The 21,377-nt window shown below is 43.2% G+C and overlaps 1 protein-coding gene across 9 annotated transcripts in view; it reads left to right on the top strand.

The window, feature by feature from the left end:
* The window catches only part of PPFIA2 (PTPRF interacting protein alpha 2), a 666,887-nt gene that overhangs the window by 638,912 nt on the left and 6,598 nt on the right, over positions 1 to 21,377 (top strand). For 8 of the 9 annotated variants that reach the window (XM_030548621.1, XM_030548626.1, XM_030548625.1 and 5 more), the window contains 6 exons: positions 4,565 to 4,740; positions 5,508 to 5,605; positions 10,380 to 10,555; positions 10,642 to 10,710; positions 17,205 to 17,364; positions 18,661 to 18,752. In XM_030548621.1, coding sequence (XP_030404481.1) covers positions 4,565 to 4,740; positions 5,508 to 5,605; positions 10,380 to 10,555; positions 10,642 to 10,710; positions 17,205 to 17,364; positions 18,661 to 18,719 — 738 coding nt within the window. In that variant the 3' untranslated portion in view covers positions 18,720 to 18,752. The remainder of the gene's footprint in view (positions 1 to 4,564; positions 4,741 to 5,507; positions 5,606 to 10,379; positions 10,556 to 10,641; positions 10,711 to 17,204; positions 17,365 to 18,660; positions 18,753 to 21,377) is intronic. The other variant, XM_030548623.1, reaches the window with a different exon arrangement.

The following is a 21,377-nucleotide window of genomic DNA, read 5'->3' on the forward strand; positions in this document are numbered from 1 at the left end:
ATTGAAATTAATACCACAGTTCAGTGCTATTGTTACAGGCTGGTTGCAGACTCAGGCAAACTTTCATACATCAGTTACACTTGGGTATATTTTAAAGGTTTTCTTCATAACTGAAATAGCTAGAGACTTCTTAAAAGAAGCTGAGACTCTAGATAACAAGATGGCAGCTCCGGGAAACTGTGTGTATATTGCCCCATATCCCCTCCCAAATTCAAACCATGATCAGCAGCTTGACAATGACAATTGTTCATGTCCAGTGCTTTGAAATTATCTGCTTTGTTGTTTAAATATCCGTTAATTGTTTTCCAATTAACTCCTGTAATTAACACCTTGATAAAGGATACTCTGAACACTTCCTAAATACTTATACCAGCCTACAAAATTTGAGGTTTACAATTAGCCTGACAAGCAATTGATGCAGGGTAAAAAAAAAACTCTAGTGAGGACAAGCCCTTGATGTGCCCATAATTTTATCTGTATATTGTGACGGGTTGGACACCCCTTTCAAGGTACCACTTGATATTCCGGGGTCCCACTGAGCCTGACCATTCCACCAGCCTGGGCTCCCTCACCCTGTTTCGCTGTGCCAGGCCCTTAAGCCTTCTCTAGCATACACAAGTAGGGGCACACCCAGCTGCAAATGGTCACAGAGACACTGAGATCAGCTCTGTGTGTGAAGAATCAGCTCGGGATTACCCAGCACTCAAGTGCACATCTCCTTTGGGATACAAACCAAAAATTGTACTGTCTGCACTGTATAGAGATCTATATAGTGGAAGCTCATAAATTCATCCCCTCCCTCAAAATGGAGGAGATCTGCAGAGCTCTTTGCCTGCCTCCCCTCCCCCCTTTGACCTTGTAGTGTCAAAGCAGCATCCCAGGAAGCTTCTCAGGAAGGCAGGAGATTAGTATCTTCAAAGTTCTTTTGTCCTTCTTAATGGCCCATCCAGGCTCATTGCCTGCTGTCTGATGGGCATTCCCCCAAGTACATACACAGTTGTAATTGCTATATAGTCAATACCCCTAATTTCAGATACAGAAATGATATATGCACACAGATTGGATAATTACATTTAGTGAATTATAACCTTTCCACTGATATCTCACATGACCCCTCTTGCCAAAAATATATCTTAATTATGCCATATTCATATCATAACAATATTTCTATGAAGAATATGGGGCATAATGTCACACATACAACTTGGTTAGGAAGTCTTTTTCCATGTGTGTAACTGTTCAAATCCCTCTCTGTCTTCCTAACCCAAGGTTAGGTTATTGTTCTCTGCCTACACCAAAAGGACTAGCTTCCTTGTTTTAAAATGTTTTGAATTCTAATTAGGTTCTCAAGTGTCCTGAGTTTTGATCCCATGGCACCACCTCTGGTCCACTGCTTTACATACTAGCCATTTGGGGGCAGCACAGAGCCTTTTTCCCCCATGTCATGCAAAAGGTGCAAAGACAACCCACAGCATGACTGCTCCCCCTGCTTGCCCACTCCCCCATAGAGTGGGGCAGAGGGCCTTGCACCAGAACGCTACACCAGAGGTGAATGTGCAGCTTCCCTGAGCAAGCTCAGCATGGATACTCCCTTCATTACACTTGAAAGAGCAACCTCTTTACATTTAGAGGAAATTCAATTAACTTTTTCCAAGGTAGTGGTGTAAATAAAGCAGCTAGAGGCAAATGAAATGTTTGCATTTGGTTCATGGAAATGTGTGGATTTCAGTGAAAAAAACTATCCAACTAAAAAGAGAGTGACAGCAAAGTACTACTGCAGATGTCAGCAGCTAAGGGAAGACTATTTATATAAAAAGATTATATATATATATTATATATATATACTGTATAATAGCAAGAAACACAGTGTTCCTCCTGAACATCAGTGTTTGGTTTTATGTATTTACTTTATGCACATTAGACTCTTTTTTGAAACAAATATTGGTGTTTGAATATTTTTCACTTGAGTGAAGCTAAAATTGGGTTTCAAAGTTTACAACTACATTGCCCACTGAGCAAAACTGTAACATCATATGGCCGTTAATGTCAAATTGGTATAACATCAACATCAACAGTTAAATCATCTTGATGGCTTGTGGTTTTTCTCAAGGATAAAAAAGCCTGGCATTTTAAACTAAACAGTTGCACTATTATGCAAAAATTGCCATTAGAATGTGTAGCTCACAACTAGATACCAAGCACATAGATAATGTAAGCAATGAAGTAAATCATTTCTACAGTTATTTGTCAAAAATCCAGTTTTGTGCCACATAATTTTAATGTACATGAGTGTTAAACTTCTAAGTTGTATATTCATTACTAGTTAAGTTTATTGTGATTATCCATTACAGATATTTTATAAGCAGTACCAGACTTTTTTTTTCTTCCTGTATATAGTTTCCAGTTCTGAAAACCAACACACTTTACAAAACAACTGGACCACAAAAAAAGAAACAATGTACCTACATGCCTTTTGCAAACTAATTATTATTTGGGTATAAAAGACATGCAGTTTCATCGTTTAATACATATGTAGGCATCACCTCTATCTGTAATCAAAATTAGCCAAAATATCATGTCAGTATCTGAAAGAACAGAGCTTTTAACACCTAATTCCTCTAATTCAGTTTTATCAATAGCCTTCTGTTAGCTGTAACAATAATATTACTAATCAAGAACAAGTGCAGGAATTATTTTTTCCAAATTTTAGTTTCTTGTAGTAGGCTTCTGTGGGCCCATTTCTGTTCTTCACTACTTCAGATAATTGATTTATTATTTGTTTATACTGGAGTAGTGACTAGTCACTCCAGTCAAGGATCAGAGCCCTCTTTTGTTCTTCACGATGTACACATAACTAAAAGACAGTTTCTGACCCAAAGAGTGAGTTAGCATCTAAGTATAAGACAAGAAACTATTGCAATAACAAGCAATGGTCACTAAAATGTGTTTTATCCTGAGAAGTGAGAGATTCTTAAAAAAAAAAAACCCTGCAATTTTTAGGTTGACTTCAAGGGGATTGCACAAAGCATTATTGAAGGCAGAATCTCTCTCTTTCTACAATATAGATTATATACTTAAAATAAACCATACCAAAGTAGTTCTATGTGCATTTACATCACACTCTGTAACAGGGTTCACTCACCACTGTGGCACCTCCTGCTGGCTGTCCTGGGGATTAGCTCAGTTTGCCAATGCACCCTCCTCTGGTGGTGCCTCACTGCCATCACTTCTGCTCTAGGACCCACATCTCTTCAAAGACCACGGTGCCCTCTTCAGCAACACAGCCCTCCGTCCGTGCCACACACTGTGCTCCCCACTTCCGGGGGACGTGCAGTCCGCTGTTCAGTCACTTGGGCTACTGCAGCAAATTGTCGGGCCATTTCCTCATGGCCCCAGGATCCTCTTTGCCTCAGGGCCTCAGCCTGCAAACCCAGCAGCCCGAGGAGCTGTGTCTCGCTCCCCCGGTTCCTGCTAGCAGCACTGCTCTGTCCAGGGTACTGGCAGTTCTCTCAGCCCTCCAGGGACACAGTCCTTCCTCCCTGAGCTCCCAGCAGAGAACTGCCTTCCTCTGCCTTGAAGCTTTCTTTCTATATAGGCCTGATTGGCCCTGATTGGCTGCCTCCTGAACAGCCTCCAGAGGGCTCTATTAAACCCTTAGAGCCCAGTGTGGGGCAGGCACCCCGTTACACACATACTTTTGTTTGCAACTATAATCTCACAGCACAGAAAGTATTCCTGAATTGTAGTGTTTTTGGAATTCTCCAAAGATTGTTTTTTCTCTTTATTCAAGGATGCACATATTGATAGTCCCACAAGGTGCATTTCATTTGTGCTAGTCACACTTTTAAACATATTGTTAGTGGTGTGCATTTGGCTACTTACTGTTACTGGGGCTGGAAGCAGAGGCAGGTATGCAGACTTGGCCAAGAACCAATTAAAAATAACAAGTGTTTCAGGGGGACTACAAATGTATAATGCTAATTGCTTGGTGAAATAAGATGTAGAAAGCAGTGGATTAAAGCCTGGCCTCATTGAAGCAACGACAAAACTTCCATTCACTTTAATGTTGCCTGGATTTCACCCTAATGGTTTATTATATCACTTGTGTTAATGCACTGAAGGATTTTTAAAAGCACATACATGCATTGGGATAACAAATCCCTTTGAAATTCAATAGGATTGTCCTCCTAACTCACTTAGGTTCTTGTAACAAATTTCCCTCAATCTATGTCTGATTTTTCTTGATTTTGCTATGAAGTGAATTTTCTAATGCATTATTTCTTATTACAACTAGAATTTCCATTTTCAAAAGGTGGTAGACATGATATTGAGAGATCATATTTTTATGTAACAAAAATATTTTATGTATACAGAGAGCTAATAGTGTTTTAGTTACATATTTGAGGCCCAAATGGTAGTATTGTCAGAATTACTACAGAAAGCAGTGTGAATTTCCTAGACAGTGAACTCCTATTTGAAATGGCACAGCAGAAGGATCAACTGCCTTCATTCTGTGGCATTGACCCAAATAGATAAAAACGTGAAGTCTCCTATTTTTCTATAGACCCTTGCTTATGGTGATATGAACCATGAATGGATTGGTAATGAATGGCTCCCCAGTCTGGGTTTACCTCAGTACCGAAGTTACTTTATGGAGTGCCTGGTAGACGCAAGGATGTTAGACCATCTGACGAAGAAAGATCTCCGCGTGCACTTAAAAATGGTGGATAGCTTTCATCGGTATGTTTACAAAGGCCTCTCAAAATGAGCATGTGGATGTAATATTATGCTCAGTGCAGCATAAGCTAACAGAGCTTTAGTTTTAAGTTTGTTCCAACTTTAGAAAACCACATGAAAATATAAACAATCAGCACCAATAAACTATGTGAAAATGAAAGAGGTTCCTTTTGACCTAGCAACTGTAAGTATGATTAGTTATGGAATGCAATTCCATGATGCAGAGAGTAGCCTTAATACATAAATGTAACTGTAACACTACATGAATTGTAAAAAAAATATATTAAAAGGCAAAGCATCAGAAGATGGTAGACAAGAAACATGATGATAAAGAAAATGTTTAAGCTACTTCAGATTACAGTGGAAAAAACAAGTGGGCAGTAGGTTCATCTACCAAAGGAGGCAGCCATTCCTGCAAGGATGTATTCTTTACCATCTGATTTGGCAATAAACACCTCTTCCTGCCTACATCCTGATTCAATAGAGCACTTAAGTTCACATAATTTGTTGGCCTGTTTTGGATACATTTTTAATGTAAAATGTATTTCTGCTTGATAACTTAGTTAAACCCCATTCGTTTTTGCTTGTGCCCATTTCAGTTTTTAGTCTGTTATGTTTTTTGACTCTTTGCCCCTATGATTTGATACATGAGCACACTGAACTACCGTATATAAAATGTAGTAAATACTTCAAACACATTCGCATCCACAACCTTATTTTCTTTGAAATGTCTTATGTTACTCTGTAAATGTTTCTCTCTCAAATAACAGAACAAGCTTGCAGTATGGGATCATGTGCTTAAAGAGGCTGAATTATGACAGAAAAGAACTGGAAAGAAGAAGAGAAGTGAGTCAGCATGAAATAAAAGGTAACAGTCTCAGGGAATGGGTATTGTGATTTTTTTTTCTTTGTGAGACTTCAGCTATAGTCTTCAATTCAACAAATGATTTACGCATGAGCTTAACTTTAAGCACAAATTTGAATCCATGCCTATTCAGCAAAGCACTTAAGAATTTACTTACACTTAAGCACATGCTTAAGTACTTTGCTAAACCGGGACACATTCCTGAATGGTTGTTGCAAGTATATGTTTGTGTGTATGTGTTTGGCCAAATTGGATCGTAAGCTCTTTGGGGCAGGGACTGTGCGCCAGATCCCACTATAGTCCTTTTGCACCAGTCAGCCAGTAGAAACTGGCCATAAAACTGACAAGTCCAACTGCCTCAGAATGTCCCCAGTGCTGGTCAATGGGAGCTGCTGGGTGCAACATGTTTGAAAATCTGGCCAATACCTAAGCATGAATTTAGGAGCGTAATGTCAGGCTTTAGAAAATCATTGCTTTTGTTTCCTAATTTTAAAGCAGCTCAGATTTAAATAAAATTACATGGATGGATTCCCATCAAGTCAGGTCTTTAAGATCTGAAAAGGCACATGTTTCAAATTTACAACTTGCCATTTCACTGTGGGTCAGGCCTTGACCCATAATGTTAGTTTCCAAAGAACAAGGTTTATTGTATGACGTAATAGTTGTTAAACAGTATTTTCCTACATAAGACTTCCTAGAGAGCATGCAAGCTCAAGGTACAGGTCTTGCACTTAAGAGTGAGGCTTTCTTTCCAACTGTTATTAGAAGGGAATCCTTTAAGCATTGCCTAGTATTAAAGGAAACCAGAACATTTTCAGTTAAATCTTTTCAAGTGCAACTTTCTTTGGAAGAATTAACAATACAAGAACTAGTGGGACAGAATTAACTATAACATCTGAACCTGTGCTTGCATCAGCAGAGATGGTGTCATACTCTAATGCAAAAGACTTACATAGTGCTGAGGACTTAAGGTCAAATTTCCTGGTGTGCCCAGTATTTGCTGGGTGTGCATGGAGAAGCACATGGAGTAACTGGTTACTGGTGCTAGTTCTGTGCTAGCCCTGATCCCAGCAGAGGTTACAGCGGCCTTAGGCTGTTCCAATCTGTGCTGATTGGACATGCTCCCCAGTGGAATATTTTACAGCCAGGGATGGCTGGAACACTGCATTTCAGTCACTCCCCTATCCAAACCCTGGAATGTTCTCTGTGGCAGGGACTTCAGAATGGATAGCGAAGAAGAAAATGGTTACTAACCATTCTATAACTTGCTCTTCGAGATGTGTTGCATATTTCCATTCCAATGTAGGTGTGTGCACACCCTGAGCAGTTACCGGAATTTTTTCCCCTAGTGGTATCCATTGTTTCAGCTCCAATGCCCTCTGGTGCCATGTGCTCATAGCACCAACATAAAGGCCCCTACCCACCATGTTCCATTTCTTCTTACTAACTGCTTCCGATAAGAGGGGTTGGAGGGTGGGTTGTGGAATGAACATCTCAAAGGACAACAGTTACAGAAAGGTTAGTAACTATTTTTTCTTCTTTGAGTGCTTGCACATGTCCATTCCAATAAAGGTGATTAACAAGTAGTTGTAAAGGATGTGGGTTCGGAGTACAAGGACAGGCTGGCTGCAAGACTGTGTGGCCAAAGTTGGCATTGTCTCTAGCCTGTTGGGTGTTGGCACAGTGCGTTGAGAACATGTGCACCAATGACCAAGTTGCTGCTCTGCAGATATCCTGAATAGCTATCTGTGCTGGAAGGCGGCAGATGAGGCCTGAGATGTTGTACAATGAGCAGTCAAATTAGCTGAGGGGTGAGATGCCCATGAGTTCATAGCATGCTCAGATGCATGAAGTAAACCAGAATGAAATTCTCTGAGCGGAGCTGGGTACGTCCTTCATTCCCTCCACTATCGCTATGAACAGCTAAGTAGATCTGCAGAATGTTATGGTCCTTCATATATAGAAAGCCAGGGCCTATCTAACATCCAGTGTAGGCACTGTTCCTCTCTGTTTGCATGTGGTTTAGGGTAGAATACTGGCAGGAAGATTGCTTGACTGCAGTGGAATTGTGAGACCACCTTTGAGAGGAATGATGGGTGTGAGTACAGGACTTTATCCTTGAAGAAGACCATATATGGCAGCTCCAATGTGAGGGCCTGGATCTCTGAAACTCTTCTGGCTGAAGTGATGGTCACTAAGAAGGCCTCTTTCCAGAAGAGGTATAACAACAAGCACATTGCTAATATGCTCAAACAGTGGACCTGTAACCTTTGACAAGACAAGGTTCAGATTCCAGGGAGGAATGGGTTCTCTGACCTGGGAATACAGCCTCTCCAGGCTTTTGAGAAAACTGATCACCATCTTGTGCAAAAAGCAGATTGTTGTCAACCTTCGGATGGAAAGCTGAGATGGCCGCTAGATGAATCTGAACTGAAAAGAGGACCAGACCTTGTTGTTTCAGCAGAAGGTACTCCAAGATGAGCTGCAGGGAGGACTGGGTAGGTGGAATTCCCCAGAAGGACCAGATGGAGAACCACTTCCATTTTGAAAGGTAGGTGGCCCTGACGGAGGACTTTTCAGGATCCTCCTCAGGATTCAGCCATGGAGCTTCCAGGCTGTCAGATTAAAAGAACTGAGGTTCGGGTGGAGCAGCCAACCATGGTCTCGGGCATCTGCGTGTACCAAAAGCCATAGTGGGGCCTCCACTGAAAGGCCTAAAAGGATGGTGAACCAATGCTACGAGAATGACCCACACTCTGTCCCGCTTGATCTTCATCAGAACCTTGTGAATCAGTCACGCAGGAGGAAATGTATACAACAGAAACGCATCTATGGGAGACTCCAAGCTGAAACGTCACAGAGAACAGAACTGATGGCATTTTCTGTTGTTCCAGACAGCACACAGGTCTATAAGGGGAGTCCCCCACCGCTGGAAGATATCCCTTGTGATGTCTGGTTGGAGGGACCATTCGTGGTGAGAGGAGAAAGACCTGCTGAGGTAATCCTGCCAGCTGGTTCTGCATTCCTGGAAGGTAGTATACTTCTAGACTGATGGAATGATCAGTGGAGAGCTCCCATAGTCAGATTGCTTCCTGAATCGGGGGTAGAACACTCACTGCCCTGTCTGTTCATGTAGAATATGCACATCATATTATCTGTGAGAAACAAAACAGTCTTGTTTGTAATATCAGGTAGAAATGCCTGACAGGATAGGTGGACTGCCCTGAGCTCTGGAGGGAAAGCTCTTCTTGGAACCAGACACCTGAAGCACCGTAGGTGGATTCCCCAGCTGAGGGCTGATGCGTCTAGAGACATCAACAGTTTTAGATGCCTCCGCACTTAGTTAGCGAGGTCTTCCACCTCCCGGTGCCAGGGCATGCACCTGCCGGTGCCAGGGCATGCACTTCCTGTGGTAAGTCTATGCCTTTGAGTGACCCACACTTGAGTTGTCTCAAGTGATTGGGGCAATCTCATAGGAAAGACCATTGCCAAATCTGCAGGGACCAAACACTGCACCAAAAAGTTCTTCCTCGTGGAGGCAGCCTTAAGACCTGTCTCAGAGCCACAATCGGACTCAACACCGAGCATCTCAGCGTATCTATGAAAAAACTACCTACTAACTACCAAATTACAATAACTAAAGAAGTAGAAAAGCCACTAGGAGAAAATTGCCTGAGCAATGAGGAGTTCCAGCAACCTTCACAGGTGGTAAGAAGGAATTGAAGGGAAGCAGGGTCGGCATGGCCCTTTATACCAGTGCTGTGAGCATGCGGCACCAGAGGGTGCTGGAGCCAACCCAACAGATCCCACTGGGGAAAAAAATCCAGAAATTCTGCTTGGGGCATGCACACACCTACACTGGAATGGACATGTGCAAACACTCAAAGAAGAACAGTTACACTGCCCTAAACCAGCTGAGGAGTCCTTCTCACAGAATTTCAAACTAACAGTTTTCCAGCCTCTTTGTGCTGGTCGTGCAACAAACAGAGGGAGGAGCCAGGGAAGGATTTCCATTTAAATTAACTTTATTGCTGTTTGACGACTTCAGTGGCTCATGATTATTTACACCTGAGACTTATGCTGTTAAGGAGATCTTTAAAAAGCAATCTTTGATTTGTGTTTAATTAGAGAAGCAAAACATTAAATATTAAGAATGTGATACAAATATCTCTCTTTCTAATGTGGAGATTTATTTTTTTACTCAGTCCTCAAATAAGACCTCATCTCTCTTTTTACTTGTCCATAGCTTTCTAATTAGCACAGCTCTTAATGAAACAACTTTCAGAAGTGAGAACAGCTAGTTACTAAAAATGTCAACACAAGGTGTTTTTTTTAGTGTCGGTCACATAAGAAAACTATAGATTTTGACCTCTAGTTATTTTATGTACGTGTCTTGCTCTGAAAATGTCACTTCAGCTGATGATTAACTAATCCCACCCCACCTTCCCTTGAGGTTGAACCTCAGGGGACTGATTTTTTTTTTTCTCTCAAGAACCTGTAAAATCTTTTCTGAAAATTGTAAAGCCGTTTGCTGACACTACTGTGTTTGCTGAGGGTTGTCATTTGGTATGTTTAAATAGCAAGTGGGAATGGACACACAGGTAATCAAGTTTCCGGACTCTGTATCAACAATGAAACCACTGAGGTTATTTTAATCATGTATTAGCATTCCTTATATGGAAAGTAGTGTAGTAGGTTAACTACCATATACATACATGTATCTGTATGCTTATGAAAGTTCAATTAATAGTAAACTAATACTATATTGTGTTTGTAGATGTATTGGTCTGGAGCAATGATCGAGTCATACGCTGGATACAGGCTATTGGACTACGAGAATATGCAAATAATGTCTTAGAAAGTGGTGTACATGGGTCACTTATAGCCCTGGATGAAAACTTTGATTATAGCAGTTTAGCTTTATTATTACAAATTCCAACACAAAACACCCAGGCAAGTCCTTTCCTGACTTTTACCTTGTCTGGATTTTATTTTTGCTTATTTTCAATTATTTTAATTATTTAATGTGTTATATATAGGCACGGCAAATCCTCGAGAGAGAATACAACAATCTTTTAGCACTAGGAACTGAGAGACGACTTGATGAAGTAAGTAATTTAATTTATGTCTTTGAAAGCCACACACTAAGTTCAGGAGGACACTGACACACACACACATACACACGTTAAAAGAATGTTATTAAGGCTACAAAGTCAAAAATTAGGAAATGCCAGAATTAAGGTAGCCTGTGCAACCTTACTACTGCCCCTTGTGCATATGCATTATGAGTGTTAATTATATAACTATTTTTTCCCACAGGACTCCTGCCTCGGACTCACAATGCTCAGAGAATGAGGCAGCAGTTCAGTATTTCTTTTCATCATCAGTGAGGGCATTGTCCCATACTTATATTGAACACCATCCAAATCCTGTATTAAATAGGCAATTATTAAGTTCCTTATAGGCTTTTCCTATGGCACTTGTCACCATAGTAGGAGTGTACCTCACACCCACTCCAATGAATTTATCTTCACCATGGTCCTGTAAGATAGGCAGGTTATTTTAAAGATGGAAATGTTAGAACCAGAGGGATTAAGGTCTTAATGTTTACTTCAGCTTTCTTTCTTGTACTAGCAGAGAAAAGCTAAGATGACACAATTAGAAGGGCTAAGGGAGCTGGAGCTCCCCATGTAGGAGGCAAAGAATTGAGTGGACTGGGTGGGCCAGGAGTTATAGGGCCCTACCAAATTCATGGTCCATTTTGGTCAATTTCACAGTCATAAGATTTTTAAAACTGTAGATACATAAATCTGAAATTTCATGGTGGTGTAACCTTGGAGGTCCTGACCCAAAAGGTGCCGAGGGTGATCACAAGGTGTCATAAACAGATAGTTAAGGGTTAATGTCTCTTTTACCTGTAAAGGGTTAACAAGCTCAGTAAACCTGGCTAACACCTGACCAAAGAACCAATCGGGAGACAAGATACTTTCAAATCTCGGTGGAGGGAAGTCTTTGTTTTGTGCTGGTTTTTTTTTGTGCTGTTCTCTCTGGGGTCTGAGAAGGACCAGACATGCTCTCCAATCTTTCTGAAAAAGTCTCTTCTATTCAATACTGTAAGTACTAGATAGCAGGCGGATTAGGCATTTGTTTGTTTTCTTTATTGCAAATGTGTATTTTGCTGGAAGGATTTTAACTCTGTTTGCTGTAACTTGTATACTTAGGCTGGGAGGGGGAGCCCTCTGGTCTAGGTGAAGCTGAAAGACCCTGTAATATTTTCCATCTTGATTTTACAGAGATATTTTTTTACTTTTTTCTTTCTTTAATTAAAAGCTTTTCTTTTAAGAACCTGATTGATTTTTTTATTCTTGTGTGAGACCCCAGGGGACGGGGTCTGGACTCATCAGGAATTGGTGAGGGGAAAGGAAAGAAGGGGGAAGGAAAGGTTAATTTCTCTGTGTTAGGATCACTGTCTCTCTCTCAGGGAGAGTCTGGGAGGGGGAGAGAAGGGGGGAAGGTGAATTTCCTCTCTGTTTTAAGATTCAAGGAGTTTGAATCACAGTGATCTCCCAGTGTAACCCGGGGGGAGAGGGGGGAATCTGGGAGGAAGAAAGGAGGGGGGAATGGTTTATTTCCCTTTGTTTTGAGACCCAGGGAATTTGGGTCTTGGGTTCCCCAGGAAAGGTTTTGGGGGACAGAGAGTGTACCCAAACACTATATTTTGGGTTGGTGGCAGCATGATAAGATCTAAGATAGGAATTAAGCTTAGAAGGGAATAAGCAGGTCCCCACTTTCTGGATGTTAAGTTCAAAGTGGGAAGCAGACCCTGACACAAGGCTATTGTCAGGGAGTCACTGTATTGACACCCTCACTTCTGCGCTGTTGCTGGTGGCAGCATTGCATCAGAGCTGGGATCCCAGCCAGCAGCCGCAGAGCTTCCTGCAACCATGGCGCTTCCTGCAGCCAGAGGAGGTACCTGGAGGCAGGTCTGATCTGGCCCCAAGAGTGGCCCGTACTGGGAAAAAGACAGTTACCTTTTCTGTAACTGGTGTTCTTCAAGGTGTGTTGCTCATGTGTATTCCATAGTAGGTGTGCATGCTCACCACATGCACCGGTGCCAGAACTTTTGCCCCTAGCAGTACCCGTAGGGGGGGTGCCCCCGTGATCCCTGGAGTGGCGCCTGCCTGGCACGGTATAAGGGGAGCTGCACGCTTCCCCCACTCTCAGTTCCTTCTTGCCAGACAACTCCGACAGAGGGAAAGAAGGGCGAGACATGGAATAGACATGAGCAACACATCTCGAAGAACATCAGTTACGGAAAGGAAACTGTCTTTTCTTCTTCGAGTGATTGCTCATGTGTATTCCACAATAGGTGATTCCAAGCTATATCTGTTGGAGGTGAGTAGGAGTTCACAAGTTCCCAGGACAGAGGACAGTCCTGTCGAACCTAGTGTCATCCCTGGTCTGGGGGATGATCTCATACTGCGAGGTGAACATGTGAACCAAAGACCATGTGGCGACCCTACAAATGTCCTGGATGGGGACGTGGGTGAATAAGGTAGCCAATGAGGCCTGCACCCAAGTCAAGTGTGCCCTCACAATGGCTGGCGGAGTGATTCCCGCCAGGCCATAACAGGTACGGATGCATGAGGTGATCCAGATGGAGAGCAGCTGAGTGGAGGTCAGCCGGCCCCTTGCGTGCTCAGCCGAGGCAACAAATAGTTGCGAGGACTTTCTGAATAGCTTAGTCCGCTCAAGCTGGAAAGCCAGAGCCTGCTGCACATGAAGCATGCAGAGACGATGTTCCTCACTGGATGCGTGAGGCTTGGGGCAGAGGACTGACAGAAAAATATCCTGACCCATGTGGTAGGCAGAGACCACCTTTGGGAGGAACGCACGGTGTGGGCGGAGCTGGACCTTGTCTTTATGAAAGACCACGTACGGCGGCTCGGAGGTCAGGGCCCTGAGCTCTGAGACTCGTCTGGCTGACATGATTGCAACCAGGAAGACCGCCTTCCACAAGAGTTGAGATCAGGAGCATGTGGCCAGTGGTTCAAACGGGGGCCCTGTGAGATAAGCCAACACCAGGTTTAGGTCCCACTGTGGGAACGGGAGTCTACAATACGAAAAAAGATGGTCCAAACCCTTAAGGAACCGGCCAGTCATAGCAGGGAAAATACCGTGTGCCCTTGCACCGGTGGATGAAAGGCCCAGGAGAGCCTGATGGTTCGCCACTCGTAACTGGAAGTTCAAAGATGAATAAAGAGTCCGGTCTCCGAGAGTCTTTGTTCTTTGGGGTCAGGGCTGGCTGATCCTGCCGTTTCCTGTGGTAGACTGACTCGACCGCCAGGGAGTTGGACACTGGGTGGGTATACAAGTACTCATGCCCGTTAGTGGGTACAATGTACTTGCGTTCCATCTTCTTAGAGATGGAGACCAACGAGGCCGGTGTTTGCCAGAGGGCATTTGAAATCTTAGCCACACCTTCATGGAGAAGTAACACCATCCTACCTGGGCTGATGGGTTAAAAAGTGAGTCAGAGGGCTCCTCCATCTCCTTTGCCTGGAGGTGTAGGCTTGCTGCCACCCTCTTTAAGAGATCTTGGTGGGCCCTGAAGTCCTCCTGTGGGACGAGCAAAGAGACTGGTGCAGTGCTCTGGGTGTCGGCCGGCTCCGGAGGGTCCACCACCTGGTCAGACTCCGGGCATGGTGCCGAGGACATACATCCCACCAACTCCTTTCTTGGGGGTCTGGAGAGGGGGGCCAATGGTGCTTCTGAACCTCCGGCCACTGAGCGAGCTCCCACTGCACCTGCTGTGGAACCAGTGGGGCTTCCTGTCCAGGTTGGCTGGCCTGGCCCATTGAAGGACTGCTACGAATGGAAACCAGGCTGGCATAATATCTGCTGCTGTCTCTGGACCGGGAGGAGTGGTGGTGCCGGGATCTATGATGGCCATGGAACCGCGATCGCGACATGGAGGACCGGCACCAATGGTAATAGCTGCTCCACGAATGGCCTTGACAGGCGGACCCACGATGGCAAGATGCCAGCGATTGACAGCCAGGGCTGTGATGTCCTGATGGAAACTTGGAGCGGGAGTCCAAATGGGAACGGCGTCAACGACCATGCCATGACTGACTGTGGTACCCTGTCTGAGATGAGGACCAATGGCGACACCAGCCGCAGTCCCACTGATATTCGCTCCTCGAGGACGAGCGGTGCTGTGAGTTCTGACCTGACGGGATCCACCCAGACAGGCTGGTCGACGTCGAGAGCGATCCACCTGGACTCTGCCCCAAGTGGTCACTGGGCAGTGATCAGCGTTGGGAATGTTCCTGAGACTGGTACCGGGCCGGAGGTGACCATGGAGATCCCAGTGGCGGCTTGCCTCTGGAGTGCAGGGCCGACATCGGTGGCGTTCCAGCACCAGCATGGACATGACGTCCTGGAGAGGCCTGTCCCGGAGGGGCTGGGCTACTGTGCTCAACTTGAGTCAGAGGCCTGGGGCCTGGTGGGGATTGAGGACTGCCCAGCATGGGTCTAGCCTCTGTCCCAGACTTCCCTCAATGCCGCTGCGAAGGGGAGTCTTCCTGGCCCTCGGTCTGCCCCGTGGATGGGGAGTGGTGCTGGCTGGTCGATGGCACCAGAGGGTCACCGCATACTGACACCGTGGTGCTGGGTACCGGCTCGGAGTAGCGTGCTGGGGTCAGGGGCAGCGCCAGAACCGACTCCATCAATATAGCTTGAAGCCTAATGTGCCTTTCTCTTTTAGTTCGAGGCTTAAATGACTTGCAAATCTTGTACCTTTCGCTCATAGGGGGTTTCTTCCAAGCAGCGCAGTCTGCATGCGGGTCACTTCTTGGCATAGACTTAAACCCCGGGGCGCGGGGCATGCCCAGGCCCGGGCTCACTGACTAAATAAACAGCTAACTAACTATAGGTACTAATGCTGAACGCAATGAACAGTTCTGGGGACAAGCAACAGCAGAGCTGGAGCAGAGCAGTTCCGCCGCACCTTCAATGGCGGCAAGAAGGAACTGAGGGTGGGGGGAGCGTGAAGCGTGCCTTATACCGCACCAGGCAGGTGCCACTCCAGGGGTCACGGGGCGCTCCCCCTCTACGGGTACTGCTAGGGGAAAAAGTTCTGGCACCGGTGCATGTGGCGAGCACACACACGTATTGTGGAATACACATGAGCAATCGCTCGAAGAAGAGGAAGGCCTGTACTTCCCCAGCCTGTCTGGGACAAGCAGCTGGAGCCTGGCACACAGTAGGAACCCCAAGCTGGGGCACCCTCAGCCCTGCCCCTTCCCAGGTCCAGGCCCAGGATTCAAGAGTTAAGAAGCCTTGGGTTGGTTCTGTGTTTGTTTGTAACAGGTGACCACGGCACCCCTCTGACTATGTGACCCTGGGTGGTCACCCACTTGTCCACCCATAAGGCCAACCCTGCCCCCCCAAAAGTGATGACTGCCCCCTCCCCCCATGTCACTCTCACTTCTGTGCTGCTACTGCTGGTGGCAGCACTGCCTTCAGAGCTGTGCTCCTGGCCTGCAGTTGCCGCTCTCCAACTATCTAGCTTTGTGAAATCTGGTCTCCCTTACAGTAGCCAGATTTCACAGCCCCTGATATGTTTTTCATGACCATGAATTTGGTAGGGCCCTAGTTATATACCATCTCTGATTGACAGATCTTTGCCTCCTGATCAGGGAAGACAAAACTCTGTTCGATAGATTAAAAGGAGTAGGATGTATGAAAAATACTTTCAGAACCATACTTTGTTCCTTACAGCAGGTTGTGAGAAAATACTGATAGTTGAACTGGTTTAGAACTGGATTTCACTATTTGTTTATTACCCAATATTAATCTATTCAAGAACCACTTATTGAAATTTGATAAGTGGTTTATAAATTGCTGACTTAATATATCTCCCTCTAGGTACGGTACTCAATGTTGTTTTCATTAGTATTAACGCAAATTGGCACAGATCCACCAAGAGAAGAACCCACACCATTAGTCTTCTCTTTTATCAGACTCAGTATTTCTATCTAGGATTTTCTGCATGTGGTTACAAACACATGGTACAAATGTTCATGTAAACTGAAATTATTATTTAAAAATAATAAATAAATTCCAGTATATGACAGGTGACTGGAATTTATGTTGAAAAAAGAATATATATGTGACTCCAAAATTCTAAATAGTAAAATCAGACATGAAATTTAACTGAATACAGCTTTTAAATCCAAACATTCAGTTCTTCTATCATTTTATTCCTCCTCATCTGATCAGTATTTCCTGCCTTTGAATTCAATAGACAGCCTATGTGGCGATACTTTATGCCTCCTCGATTTTTAAGAAAGTTCTAAATCAGCAGCCAAAAAACCCTGATAGTGTATCATGCAAAAGATTCAAGGAAAAGCCCTCTGATCCAGTATTTCTTGTAAGAGCAGTTGCTTTAGAAACTTTGAATGTCTCACATACACTTTCTTTTTACTGGATTGCATGAAACATGCAGTAATCTATTTGCTGGAGAAGAAGCAACCATCCAGATAACTAATCATGAATTTAATTTAGTTTTATCAAACACAAACATTTGTATTGGCAGAGCGATGATAAGAACTTCAGACGTGGCCCTTCCTGGCGAAGACAATTTCCTCCACGTGAGGTCCATGGGATCAGCATGATGCCTGGCTCCTCAGAAACACTTCCAGCTGGATTCAGATTAACTACAACATCAGGGCAGTCACGAAAAATGACAACAGATGGTATGACGTGTTTTGGTACTTAACACGAACTTGGGCAATTAGCACTAAGCCTGAAATTGAACAAGTTTAGTATGGTCACAGGTAAAATAGAGGTTTAATCAACTGGGGGAGGGAAATGCAGTGACATGGTGTACCCTCCCCCCGAGTCTTTTTCAAGTTGTGTTCCACAGTCTCAGTTTGCAGTACTATTACTCTTCTTGTCCTATCTGATCCCTCGGCTTAATGATGGAAGTAACTGTGGTTGCTAGCAGTTAAATATCAAGACCCTGGGTAAATAGAAGGCAAAGGCCACATTGCAGTTATTGGCAATGTTATCTAGTACCAGTCTTAATGTTCCCTCTAGCCCAAAAAGAAACACTATGCACTCATTTCACCACAGAATAGTATTTCATTCTTGACAGTGTTTGTGGTCTACCTGATAATGCTTCTAATTTTCTGTGTCTTCTGTGCCTTGGTATATTGGTGGTAGTTGCTATGTTTTTCTGCTGTTTAAAGTATTTAGTATAAAAATATATCCCTCTACATTCCGTGTCTGAGAAGTGTATCTTTTTAAAAAGCATCTTATATAGTAGCACAAATGGCATAAGTTACTAACCGCATCACTAATTCCATTGACTGCACTGCTCATGTTCATGCTTTTCTCTATTCTGTACTTTTTAGCACTAGTGCAAAGTCCTAGGGTAGAAGGGATCAGTTTCAAAGGCGGTTTCCAGCTATGAACAAAGGTACTATCTAAGTAGGTACTGACATAACCCTAATCACCACTGGATCTGAACACTGCACATTCTTTAATGGATTTTATCCTCCTAGCACCACTGTGAGGTTGGAAAGTATTATTCCCATTTTACAGCTAGGGAACTAAAGCACGGAGTAGATTAAGTGACTTGCCAAGGTCACACAGTGTAGGGAGTCTGTTGCTGACATGACAGTTGAGCTCAGGGCTACTTGCTTCCCAATTCTGTGTCCATTAAGCCAGGCTCCAGGACCATATTTCCCACCTTCCTGTGATACGAACATTATTTTTTTATAAACTGTAATGCACACCTGTGATGCTGTATTAACAATAATAATGGCATCAGTTAAGTTGGAAAACCTCTTATTTTTCCTGAAGCAGTCCAATTTTCAACAGTAACTCAGACATGTAGCTACACTAAATGAGTTGTATAGACCAGACCAAACCCAGAAGGTTGGACAGAATGAGCTAAATAGTAATTTAACAGTCACACTTTTAGGGAGGAAAAATATATTAATTAATTTTCTTCGTTATTCTAAAGAGGGTTTTTTTCCAATTTGCAGTTGCTTCATCACGATTGCAGAGGTTAGACAGCTCTACAGTTCGCACATATTCATGTTGACAAGGCTAGCAAAGAAGCCAGCACTGAATTGCTGTGAGTATTCACAAAAAGCCATCATGGAGGCTGTATAAATGTACACTATACCCCATATTCACTGACATTACTGGAATGAAAGCCAAGATGGGGTCCATTGCCCCCAGCACGTCTAATTTATCCAAAAAACCCAAAAAATCCTAAGTAAGTGGGGCTCAGTCTGGGGGATGCCAGCGTGTTATTCCACCTCCCATCTCAAACAGCAACTTCTCCCTCTCTTTCATGGACATCCCTTCTAATAAACTGGTCATGCCCGCCAAGAGATAAGGATGCTGTTTAAGATGGATAGCTTGTGATGATACTGACCAAGAAAATGTGTTGAGACATCTAGGTGAATTGCTAGTGAGAGCTCAGGAGGAATCTGTGGTCATGGTACATATTAGGGAGAGGCAGGGTCTTGGAGCCTACATTCAACTAATTAGGAGAAAGGCACAGAGTCAGGTCTCTGATAGCTTTCTCTAAAATGCTTCTGGTGCCCGAAGAAGAGAAAGTTTGACAGGAACTTCAGGGTCTCACTGTATGGATGAGATGATGGGGTAAAAAGAAGGAATTTTCATGCATATAAGACACTGGGGAACTTCACTTTAGAGAGGAGCCTAATGAGAGAGAACAGTTACACTAGATTTACTTTAGAAAAAATTAGAGCTGTAAACCCGCTTTAGGACATCTTTTGGCTGGTGGTTGGCATGAGTTAGAACAAAACATCTCCAGTGGATAAGGTCTTCCAACATTATCAGTTATGAACGTTCTTACACATTCCGCAAAGCACCTGATATTCGTCAGTGGCAAAGACAGGATACTGGACTAGATATACACAGGGGTCAGGTCGTATGTAGTAGTTCTTATTACTTAAATATCTCATCGTTTGTAATCTACACACTGTACTAGTTGTACAAATAGACTTCTGAACAAAATACAGCTGTGTGAAAATATATTGTTTGTTATCAAATCATCAGTCGTGCAAAAATAAGAATATGATGAGCACCTCCATTAATATGCCACCATTTCATGCTAATTTTACTTAACAGTTTTCCTTTCCATTTTAAGTTTCAGCAGATAATCATAGGCATTTATAAAGCACCTGTCAACACAGTATTCAGCTGGCTCTATCTTTCTATATACATGTACACAGAGAGAAAGAATAAAAATACACAATAGTGTATTAAACCATGAGTTTGGATTACAGCATTACTCACAAATGAGATGCGTAGGTTTTCTCCCAATGAGTTCAAAAGAAATTTTACACCACACAATCATTGTTCTATATATGCCATGTGTGTTACAGAAACATTAAGAATTGTTTTGTAGCCTTTCACCTGTAAAGCCAGGTGATGTAGGTATCTAACTATTTTTGAGGATCTGGGCTTAACTCTCATTGATTTCAGTGGGAGTTAGGCAAGTTCTAGGCAAGCTGAAAATCTCCCCTTTCCTTTTCTAGCCATGCAGAGTAGTAAAATAAAATTCATATCATTTGTATGTAGTAAAAAACTGTTATAGGTTCAGCAGCGAAACTGACCATCCTGCACCTCAGGCTGGTAAATATTTGTATGGATGATGAGGAGGAAGCATTTCTGTCAGGTTGATTTTTTTTTTTTAATGCCAATTGAAGGGCTTAGAATATTGTACGCCCTGGGAAATAATGAGCAGTCCACTACCAAAGGAAGGGGCAGATTCTCCATCTCTTAATGTGTTCAGATCAAGACTTTCTGAGGAATATGCTTTAGCCAAACACCTCTTGACACTTAATACAGGGGTAACTGGATGAAACTTAATGGTCAGAGACATAGAAGAGATCAACCTACATGTTCTAATGTTCCCTTCTGGACTCAAACTCTGAATCACTTAGGAAAAATTCAGATCTGGTTTCAAACCTTGTGCTCTAATAGCCTCAGTGCATGATCCTGTAAGGATGACAATACAGCCCATCTCTACCCAGAGAACAATGGCTGAGTCATTTAGGGCCCCGTGCTACCTCATGACAAAACTCTCATTCAGTTCAAAGGGAGCAGGCATTAAGCATGTGTTGCTTTAAGCTTGAAAGGCATAATACAGAGATCAAAAATCATAATTTAAAAACTGTTACAATGGTGTGCAACTAAAATTATCCAAATATTGTAAGCCTCCCCTGGATGTAATTTATGTGACATGCCCCAAAGAGTTTCAAAGTACCATGAATACATGAAGGGCAGGGACTGCAAATGCGTAAACTTCCAATTATCCGATCAGTCTGTTACTGCTGGAGCTCTGTTATTGCCCAAGAACCCAAAAGCTAAAAATAGATAAGTAGCAGCAAAAGATCACTGGAGCTGCACCGTGTTGTATTTAAACAAAATACATTTATAGAATATTATAAAAATAAGTTTAATATACTCTGTAGGAGTATTGCTGCTACCTTGAGAATGAGTGATGTCTAATGGGTCAATGCCTTTGGCCAGTCATTTGCAATTACATGTTTATTACAAGTCATCTTTCCAGTGAGAAGGATCAATAATTTCTTCCTTTAATTTCCTGTTGCCCATCCCTAACATGTGAATGACTAAAATGTTACTAATGTAATACTGGTTTAATTAATTTCCAGCCCACTTTTTATAGAGGGAATATGCTACAGTAATTATTCAGATGGTC

The sequence above is a fragment of the Gopherus evgoodei genome, chromosome 1 (genome assembly GCF_007399415.2).
Source record: "Gopherus evgoodei ecotype Sinaloan lineage chromosome 1, rGopEvg1_v1.p, whole genome shotgun sequence".
NCBI classification, from domain to species: Eukaryota; Metazoa; Chordata; order Testudines; family Testudinidae; genus Gopherus; species Gopherus evgoodei.